Genomic DNA, 11895 nt, shown 5'->3' with positions numbered 1-11895 from the left:
TTTACCGTAGTTACGAGACCGAAACTTTATGAAAATGAATCTTAATATTTATCCATATATAAAGCGCACAGGGTTATAAGCCGCACTGTCAGCTTTTGAGAAAATTTGTGGTTTTTAGGTGCGCCTTATAGTGCGGAAAATACGGCTGTATATTAATTTTAAAGAAAACAAAAAACATTTTTACTATATTTTGCTAAAAACATCAAAATTAATTGTATTTTTATTTGTATTTTTTCTGACTCCTTATTACATCCAGCCATAGAATTATACATTAAAATAAACATATTTGAAATAATTAATTTTAAATGATCATGATAATTCATTTAAAATGACCATATTTAATTATTAAAATAATTGCTTGTTTATCAACAACTTTAGCATTTTATTCATTACATTTTGAAGCTCTCAGAAGCCAAGTTATGTTATATTCCTTAAGATTTATTGATGCAAGTTTGAAGTATCAATTATCTAAACACAGTTTTGTTTGCATATTTTCAGGATGTGTGTGTATATATATATATATATATATATATACATATAAATATAAAATTGGAGGTCTCAAGGTTGGCAAGTATGCTGTACTGTAAAGTTCAAATTAACCATCCATCCTTTTTATACCGCTTGTCCCTTTCGGGTTTGGAGGTGGGAGGAAGCCGGCCCAGGATCAAATTTGAATGACGATAAAAAGAAGTCCAAGTCCAAGTCTAAATACTTGAAAGATCATTTGTTGCCGTGTTTTTTGTGCGGACACCATGAAAACTATACATTTTGAACGACTCGTTCATGACTTGCCCATCACTATGACTCATTGGCCCCGCCCCTAAATGACGCAAGCTTGGAAGGACATGCGCTTTGCGGCAAAGTCCCCTCCTTGACTCCTCACATCGCTACTAACTACACTTTATTAATCACCTCGCTATTAACTACACTTTATTCATCCTCCCCAGTCAGCGTGAACTCGACTCGTCTCAGTCAACTTTGGAGATGAGTTGTTTTAGCGCGCTCGTTAGCGTAGCACGCTAGTTAGCTTAGCACGCTAGTTAGCTTAGCTGCTAACAAAGACAGGCGGTAGAGATCAAGACGTGACTAAGCAGAGATCAAAGAAAGTGTGAGAGTAAAGTGTTGTGATCGTGTCAACATGTGCGAAAGAAACATAGCAGAGTACAAAGAGGAACTTTGTCGGACAAGAGAGGAGAACGAGAGACTACGTCAACTACTGGACGCTGTTTGCAACACACATCAAGTTGTGTTACTCAGAACAGGTTTGTTTACTTCTTACATCTTTACTAACTTTATATTTTGTTTACTTCTTACTCTCACATCTTTACTAACTTTATATGTTGTTTACTTCTTACTCTCACATCTTTACTAACTTTATATGTTGTTTACTTCTTACTCTCACATCTTTACTAACTTTATATTTTGTTTACTTCTTACTCTCACATCTTTACTAACTTTATATTTTGTTTACTTCTTACTCTCACATCTTTACTAGCTTTATATGTTGTTTACTTCTTACTCTCACATCTTTACTAACTTTATATTTTGTTTACTTCTTACTCTCACATCTTTACTAGCTTTATATGTTGTTTACTTCTTACTCTCACATCTTTACTAACTTTATATGTTGTTTACTTCTTACTCTCACATCTTTACTAACTTTATATGTTGTTTACTTCTTACTCTCACATCTTTACTAACTTTATATTTTGTTTACTTCTTACTCTCACATATTTACTAACTTTATATGTTGTTTACTTCTTACTCTCACATCTTTACTAACTTTATATTTTGTTTACTTCTTACTCTCACATCTTTACTAACTTTATATGTTGTTTACTTCTTACTCTCACATCTTTACTAACTTTATATTTTGTTTACTTCTCACTCTCACATCTTTACTAACTTTATATGTTGTTTACTTCTTACTCTCACATCTTTACTAACTTTATATTTTGTTTACTTCTTACTCTCACATCTTTACTAACTTTATATGTTGTTTACTTCTTACTCTCACATCTTTACTAACTTTATATTTCATCATTAACATCATATGCGCCGATCGACATTTCTGCCAGTGGGTGTGTTTTAGTGTGGTCCCCATACCAATATTTTGGTACTGGTACCGGTAGCAACATGTATTTCGGTACTTTTCTAAGTAAAGGGGACCACAAAAAAATGTCATTATTGTCTTTATTGTAAGAAAAAATGTTAGTGTAGATGAAACATATGTTTATTATTGTCATTTAGTCCTTCAATAAAATAGTGACAACTTGTCTTTTAGTGTGGTTTCACTATATGGCACATGTTTATGACAGTGTTGTTTAGTGTGGTTTCACTATATGGCACATGTTTATGACAGTGTTGTTTAGTGTGGTTTCACTATATGGCACATGTTTATGACAGTGTTGTTTAGTGTGGTTTCACTATATGGCACATGTTTATGACAGTGTTGTTTAGTGTGGTTTCACTATATGGCACATGTTTATGACAGTGTTGTTTAGTGTGGTTTCACTATATGGCACATGTTTATGACAGTGTTGTTTAGTGTGGTTTCACTATATGGCACATGTTTATGACAGTGTTGTTTAGTGTGGTTTCACTATATGGCACATGTTTATGACAGTGTTTAGTGTGGTTTCACTATATGGCACATGTTTATGACAGTGTTGTTTAGTGTGGTTTCACTATATGGCACATGTTTATGACAGTGTTGTTTAGTGTGGTTTCACTATATGGCACATGTTTATGACAGTGTTGCTTAGTGTGGTTTCACTATATGGCACATGTTTATGACAGTGTTGTTTAGTGTGGTTTCACTATATGGCACATGTTCATGACATTGTGGGAATTGTTCATACTGCAACCCTTTGTGTGACATGTATGGCTGTTGACTAAGTATGCGAATCATTCGCTAGTGTACAGTGTGTTCAAAATCTAGATTGTAATATAATTAAGTCATTATCGGGCTCAATGAAATTGTGGTTGTACTTTGTTAATTATAGACTCTATGATTAGTGACTGTGTTATTATGTAAAACAGACCAAACTCACAACAAAAATAACAAGATTGATTTTTGAACAAATATTTTTTGGATTGAAAGTTGCCATCAATGCCACGTGGGTGCTGGGCATTGGATCTCACTACCATGGTTTTCTTTTTTGTCATCTTTATTTGAATATCAATGTCATATACAATATTACATACTGATCATTTAAAAATAAGTAAGTGGCTTGTATAAATAAATAAAAATCAACATTTAAAAAATAAATGAGATGATGGCCGTGTGCAGCTGAGATAGGCTCCAGCACCCCCCGCGACCCCGAAAGGGACAAGCGGTAGGAAATGGATGGATGGGATTGTGGCCATAATACTCCGTTTTTTTTTTAATCTACCCCTTCCTTGTTCATGTTTATATTCTTGTTCCATTTTACTCCAAGGTAAACTAGTTTTTTATACAAAATATTAATAAAATATTCCTATATCACAGAATGTGACGTTTCAAAAGCACTGGTGGAAAAAAATAAATAATTGTAAGTCCAGGAAGTGACGTAGTCTTCGCGCATGCGTGAACCGATCGTGTCTTCCGGTCGCTATTTTTACAAGAACAACACAAAAATTGGCAATGTTGTGGTAAAAGTCAGAATTTTGTAGGACAAATGTCACCCGTTTTGCATTAAAAAGTAATAATTTTACATAAAAAAGTAGTTATTTTACGAGCAAATATTGCAATATTACAGAAACAGAAAGAATATGAGAAATTGTTCCCAGTTTTATAAGAAAAAAGTCGCCACATTGTGAGAAAAAGACTGCTTTTAGTTCATTTTTTGTATGCAATTGTTTCGTGACATCGACCACCAGCGGAATATGTTTGATTTATTTCATTAGAGCACGTCCCCTAAACGTTAAAACATCATCGACATGGTTGCACACAGCACGCAGCCGTGGAAATGTGGCTTTATTTACTATGAAGGTCCTATTTTTCATTGTTGAAATGAACTCAGCAGTGACGGGCTAGTTGTTTTCATAGCGGCTAAATTAGCATGTCGCGATACTTTGCACACGGGATCACGTCTGCGCCGAGCAGATGCGCAGAGGGTTGACACGGCGCTTGCGTCTTCTTCCTTACATCAGTGTCCAGCACCCTCTGCTGGTCACATTGTGTACCACACTTATAGATTATTATAGGACATACACACAATAAACATGATTATAGGACATACACACAATAAACATTATTATAGGACATACACACAATAAACATTTTTATAGGACGTACACACAATAAACATTATTATAGGACATACACACAATACACATTATTATAGGACGTACACACAATACACATTATAGGACGTACACACAATAAACATTATAGGACATACAAACAATAAATATTATTATAGGACATACACACAATAAACATGATTATAGGACATACACACAATAAACATGATTATAGGACATACACACACTAAATATTATTATAGGACATACACACAATAAACATTATTACAGGACATATACACGATAAATATTATTTTAGGACATACACACAATAAACATGATTATAGGACATACACACAATAAACATGATTATAGGACATACACACAATACATATTATTATAGGACATACACACAATAAACATGATTATAGGACATACACACAATAAATATTATTATAGGACATACACACAATAAACATGATTATAGGACATACACACAATAAACATTATTATAGGACATACACACAATAAACATTATTATAGGACATACAAACAATAAATATTATTATAGGACATACACACAATACACATGATTATAGAACATACACACAATAAATATTATTATATGACATACACACAATAAACATTATTATAGGATATACACACAATACACATGATTATAGGACATACACACACTAAATATTATTATAGGACATACACACAATAAACATGATTATAGGACATACACACAATAAACATGATTATAGGACATACACACAATAAACATGATTATAGGACATACACACAATAAACATGATTATAGGACATACACACAATAAACATGATTATAGGACATACACACACTAAACATTATTATAGGACATACACACAATAAACATGATTATAGGACATACACACAATAAACATGATTATAGGACATACACACAATAAATATTATTATAGGACATACACACAATACACATTATTATAGGACATACACACACTAAATATTATTATAGGACATACACACAATAAACATGATTATAGGACATACACACAATAAACATGATTATAGGACATACACACACTAAATATTATTATAGGACATACACACAATAAATATTATTATAGGACATACACACAATAAACATTATTATAGGACATACACACAATAAACATGATTACAGGACATACACACAATAAACATGATTATAGGACATACACACACTAAACATTATTATAGGACATACACACAATAAACATGATTATAGGACATACACACACTAAATATTATTATAGGACATACACACAATAAATATTATTATAGGACATACACACAATAAACATGATTATAGGACATACACACAATAAACATGATTATAGGACATACACACACTAAATATTATTATAGGACATACACACAATAAATATTATTATAGGACATACACACAATAAATATTATTATAGGACATACACACAATAAACATGATTATAGGACATACACACACTAAATATTATTATAGGACATACACACAATAAATATTATTATAGGACATACACACAATAAACATGATTATAGGACATACACACAATAAACATGATTATAGGACATACACACACTAAATATTATTATAGGACATACACACACTAAATATTATTATAGGACATACACACAATAAATATTATAGGACATACACACAATAAACATTATTATATGACATACACAATAAACATTATTATAGGACACACACACAATAAACATTATAGGACATACCCTCTGGTCAACATATGAAATAACAAGTGTGTGTAAGAAATTTAAATGCGTCCCCTTTGGCCAAAATGTATTAAAATAAAAATAAATATGTACATAGAGACATACTGTAATAACTTGAAGTAAATAATGAAGATTGAAAAACAATTGCACACAAAAAATGAACTAAAAGCAGTCTTTTTCTCACAATGTGTCGAATTTTTTCTTATAAAACTGGGAACAATTTCTCATATTCTTTCTGTTTCTGTAATATTGCAATATTTGCTCGTAAAATAACTACTTTTTTATGTAAAATTATTACTTTTTAATGCAAAACGGGTGACATTTGTCCTACAAAATTCTGACTTTTATCACAACATTGCCAATTTTTGTGTTGTTCTTGTAAAAATAGTGACATTTTTAGAGCAAAATTCAGATTATTATAATATCGCCAAAATGTTAACGTTTTCTTATAAAATGGTGACTTTTGTCGAGTAAAATTACGACTCTTTTCATAAAATTGCCAACATTTTAAAAATTGCGACTGTTATTGAGTAAAATTCCAACTTTCATCATAATGTTGCACACATGTTCACTTTTTCTTGTAACATTTTGATCTGCGTTGAGTAAAATGACGACTTTTATTATAATACTGTCGTAATTCTGTTTTTCTTGTGAAATTCCAACTCATTTTTCACAACAAGCTTTTTTTTATATGTGTATAGTATGTATATATTATTCATGTTGTAAATACACTTCTTTATATATCTAGAAAGGCTGGTGGGCTTTTCTATGTATGTATATATATATATATATATATATATATATATATATATATATATATATATATATATGTGTGTGTGTGTGTGTATGTATATGTGTGTATGTATGTATCTATATGTGTGTATATGTATGTATATATGTGTATGTATATATACTGTAAATGTATGTACCGTATGTATGTATGAATGTGTATATGTATATATACTGTATATGTATATATATTGTATATGTATGTATGTATGTGTATATGTATATATACTGTATATGTATGTATGTATGTGTATATGTATATATACTGTATATGTATATATATTGTATATACGCGTGTGTGTGTGTGTGTGTGTGCGTGTGTGTGTGTGTGTGTGTGTGTGTGTGTGTGTGTGTGTGTGTGTGTGTGTGTGTGTGTGTGTGTGTGTGTGTGTGTGTGTGTGTGTGTGTGTGTGTGTGTGTGTGTGTGACAATCATTGCTACTTGAACTTTTTAAGACCTCACTGTTATTTTGCCCATTTGATTGTAGACTCATACTGACACCTGGTGGCGGTAAGAAATTACTACGCTTGGTTTGTTTAGGCACTTCCGGGTTGACGATTTCACGAAGTCAGTTTTCTTACAAGCTTTGGAAAAGATAAGTCTGCAAGTCAACTGTTTAACTTGTTTATATAACTCAATATTAACTTGTTTATACAACTCAATATTAACTTGTTTATACAACTCAATATTAACTTGTTTATACAACTCAATGTTTACTTGTTTATATAATGTTTCTGTAATATTGTACTTGGTAATTGTTTTATATTGTATATATGTTATAGACATAATATAATATAATATATCAGTACCGTATTTTCCGCACCATTAGCCGCACCTAAAAACCACAAATTTACTCAAAAGCTGACAGTGCGGCTTTTAACCCGGTGCGCTTTATATATGGATAAATATTAAGATTCATTTTCATAAAGTTTCGATCTCGCAACTTAGGTAAACAGCCGCCATCTTTTTTCCCGGTAGAACAGGAAGCGCTTCTTCTTCTACGCAAGCAACCGCCAAGGTAAGCACCCGCCCCCATAGAACAGGAAGCGCTTCTTCTTCTACTGTAAGCAACCACCCACCCCCGGAAGAAGAAGAAGCGCGCGGATTTTCGTTTCATTTCCTTTGTGTGTTTACATCTGTAAAGACCAGACTACAAAATGGCTCCTACTAAGCGACACGCGTATAACGCAGAATTTAAACTTAAGGCAATAAGTCATGCCGAAGAACACGGAAATAGAGCAGCAGCAAGAGAATATAACATAAATGAATCAATGGTGCGTAGGTGGAGGAAGCAAGAAGATGACCTGCGCCAGGTAAAGAAGACAAAACAGAGTTTCCGAGGGAACAAAGCAAGATGGCAACTGTTGGAGGACAAACTGGAACAGTGGGTTGTTGAGCAGAGAGCAGCAAGCAGAAGTGTCAGCACCATCACTATTCCAATGAAGGCAACAAAGCTAGCAAGCGAACTTCACCTGGATGATTTTAAAGGTGGTGCTTCTTGGTGTTTCCGGTTCATGAAAAGACGCAATCTCTCCATCCGCACACGGACTACTATTTCACAGCAACTGCCTAAAGACTTTAAAGAAAAGCTGGCTACTTTCCGTGCATATTTTAAAAACAAGATAGCTGAAAAAAAGATCCGGCCAGAGAACATTATCAACATGGACGAGGTTCCACTGACTTTTGATATTCCTGTGAACCGCACTGTGGATACAACGGGAGCACGTACGGTGAATATTCGCACCACAGGGAATGAGAAGTCATCCTTTACTGTGGTTCTAGCTTGCCATGCTAATGGCCAGAAACTTCCACCCATGGTGATATTCAAAAGGAAGACCTTGCCAAAAGAGACCTTTCCAGCCGGCGTCATCATAAAAGCTAACTCGAAGGGATGGATGGATGAAGAAAAGATGAGCGAGTGGTTAAGGGAAGTTTAAGTTTACGCGAAGAGGCCGGGTGGCTTTTTTCACGCAGCTCCGTCCATGTTGATATACGACTCCATGCGCGCCCACATCACAGATGGTGTCAAAAAACAAGTGAAGCACACAAATACAACACTCGCCGTCATTCCGGGTGGATTAACCAAAGAACTCCAACCGCTGGATATTGGTGTCAACAGGGCATTCAAATCACGACTGCGAACGGCGTGGGAAAAATGGATGACCGAAGGCGAACACACCTTCACTAAGACAGGGAGACAGCGCCGGACGACATACGCCAACATCTGCCAGTGGATCGTAAATGCCTGGGCAGATATTTCGGTCACAACTGTGGTCCGAGCTTTCCGGAAGGCAGGATTCACAGAACTGCTGGACAACAGTGACACTGACTCTGATGACTTCGACGAGACGGAACCGGCCATTTTGGATCCCGCATTTGCCCAACCTTTCAATTCGGACACCGAAGACGAAGAATTCGAAGGATTTACGAATGAAGAATAACTTCAGAAAGTGAGCGCTATGTTTATTTTGTGTGTTGTGACATTAACGTTCGAGCAACATTATGTTGCTATTGCTCTGCACTATTTTGAATTTTACTATGTTTGTGATTGCACATTTGCGTACATTTTGGGACAGAGTTGTTAGAACGCTGGTTTTTAATATATTATTAAAGTTTGACTGACCTATCTGACTGTTTTTTTGACATTCCCTTTAGCGCAGCGTAGGCGTGGCTTATAGTCCGGGGCGGCTTATAGGTGGACAAAGTTATGAAATATGCCATTCATTGAAGGTGCGGCTAATAATCCGGTGCGCCTTATAGTGCGGAAAATACGGTATATATAATATACTGTACATATATTATGTAAATATTACATATATATGTTATATTTTATATCGCTATATTTAGTCTATTTATACCTGCATTGTCCTTTCCATCCTTACACTTTCCATCATTGTAACTGAGCTACTGTGTGGAACAATTTCCCTTGTGGATCATTAATGTTTGTCTAAGTCTATAACTCAATATTAACTTGTTTATACAACTCAATATTAACTTGTTTACACAACTCAATATTAAGGTGGAAAGTGGTTCAATTTGATCGTAAGATGTTTATTAAAAAACTATTTTTGTGCACTCTTTTAATGGATGTTTTGAGGACTTAAAATGGCTGCCAGTCATATATTCCCACCATCAACACTTGATAATAGTATTGTATATTTGTGTAAAGCCAATACTGTACGCTCATGTTACTTCTCAACCAGGTAGAGTTGATGCTTATCCACCTGTTTCTTCTCCTTTTTACCCAATGAGAAAGCACCGAATCGTGAAACCTGAATTGGTAAAAATCTTATAAATTTGTCTTCTTGTGTCCTGCAGACGCCTGTGAAGAATATCTCCCGCCCGAGCAGCAGGCGGGGTCCTCCGGTGTGGAGCAGAGGAGGTGGCAGCACCTCCAGGTGAAAGAGGAGGAGCCGCAGCCCCCCCACGTTGAAGATGACGAAAAGCCGCCACTCTTAACAGGGGAAGACAAGAGACACCTCGTCAGTGTGAAGAGTGAAGATGAGGAGGTCAAAGTTGAAAGTGAGGAGAAGAGAGAGACAGAAGGTAATGGAGACCACTGTGGAGGACCACCAGCAGACAAGATCTTAGCTCCACTATCACATGGTGAGGACACGACGTCACACTCTCCTCACACTGATGATGAAGACTGTAAAGATGATGCAACATGTCACACTGACAACACACACTTGACGTGTTCTCACTGTGACAAAACCTTTAAATACCCCAGTAATCTGAAAACACACATGAGAGCGCACACCAGAGAAAAACCTTTTACCTGCTCAGAATGCGGTAAAGGCTTTTCGCTAAAAGGCAACTTGACAGTACACATGGGGACGCACAGCGCAGAAAAACCTTTCACCTGCTCAAAATGTGGTAAAGGTTTTTTACTAAAAAACAATTTGAAAGTACACATGCGGACGCACACCGGAGAAAAACCATTTTCCTGCTCGGTCTGCAGTAAAGGTTTCACACAAAATATTGGGTTGACGTTGCACATGAAAACACACCCTGGAGGATCCCCAGCGGACAAGATCTTAGCACCACTATCAGACGGTGAAGAGACGACATCTCACTCTGCTGACACTGATGATGAATACTCTAAAGATGATGCAACATGTCACACCGACAACACACACCTGACATGTTCTCAGTGCAACAGAACCTTTATATACCCGAGTAATCTGAAAAGACACATGAGAACGCACACTGGAAAAAAACATTTTTCCTGCTCAATCTGTCGCAAAACCTTTAAGACTTCGGGTGATCAGAAAGGACACATGCAAACACACGCGGGAGAAAACCCCCTTTCATGTTCAATCTGCGGTAAAGATTTTACTCAAAGGAACCATTTGAAAACCCACATGGGAATACACGCCGCAGAAAATCCTGTCTCCATCTCAAGTTTTGACACAAATCAATGTTTAGAATCACGCGCGAGAATACACACTGGAGAAAAACCATTCAAGTGCTCAATTTGTGGTAAAAGATTGACCCGGAAGGCACAATTGATAAGCCACACAAGAACACACACCGGTGAGAAACCTTTTATGTGTTCAGTCTGCGGTAAAAGTTTCACACAACGTTGTGTTTTGAGGGTACACATGAGAATACACACTGGAGAAAAACCTTATTCATGTTCAATCTGTGGTAAATATTACACCCGGAGGCGACATCTAAGAGTACACATGATGATCCACACTGGAAAAGAGCACATTTCGTCTTCACTCTGTGGTAAAGGTTCTACTCGAGTTAATGAGTTGAGAACACACATGAAAACACACCCTGGTGAAAAAACATTCACGTGCTCAATTTGTAATAAAAAATTCCCCCAGAAGAAATATTTGGCAAAACACGCAAGAATACACTCTGGCGAGAAACCTTTTATCTGTTTTGTCTGTGATAAAGGTTTTACTCTTAGTTCCTATATGCAAAGACACATGAGAAGACACGCTGGACAGATCATGTTGAGTTGTGGTGTGTGCGCTGAGAGATTCTCTTCGGAGTTCCAGTGTAAGAAACACAAGTGTGCTGGTGAGGACAGCAGCAGCAAACTTGAACTTTCTAACGACGAAAAAAAGAAAAAGGAAAAAAATTTAAACTAA

At 35.5% G+C, this 11895-nt stretch overlaps 1 protein-coding gene across 1 annotated transcript; it reads left to right on the top strand.

Annotated features, from left to right (window-relative positions):
• Positions 1–804: 804 nt before the first annotated feature.
• Positions 805–11895, top strand: LOC140679829 (uncharacterized). Its single transcript, XM_072916114.1, has 2 exons — positions 805–1262; positions 10109–11895. Exons 1-2 carry the CDS (start codon positions 1139–1141, stop codon positions 11893–11895), a joined length of 1911 nt encoding a protein of 636 aa, XP_072772215.1. The 5' UTR covers positions 805–1138.

The sequence above is a fragment of the Nerophis lumbriciformis genome, linkage group LG26 (assembly GCF_033978685.3).
Source record: "Nerophis lumbriciformis linkage group LG26, RoL_Nlum_v2.1, whole genome shotgun sequence".
NCBI classification, from domain to species: Eukaryota; Metazoa; Chordata; class Actinopteri; order Syngnathiformes; family Syngnathidae; genus Nerophis; species Nerophis lumbriciformis.
Note: the sequence above shows the minus strand (reverse complement) of the source record. Positions and strands in the feature narration are given on the sequence as shown.

Excerpts from the sequence above, each read along its gene's own strand:
- LOC140679829 (XM_072916114.1), top strand. The coding sequence starts at position 1,139 with ATGTGCGAAAGAAACATAGCAGAGTACAAAGAGGAACTTTGTCGGACA. Across the intron at positions 1,263-10,108 it reads AGTTGTGTTACTCAGAACAG|ACGCCTGTGAAGAATATCTC; the intron begins GTTTGTTTACTT and ends TGTGTCCTGCAG.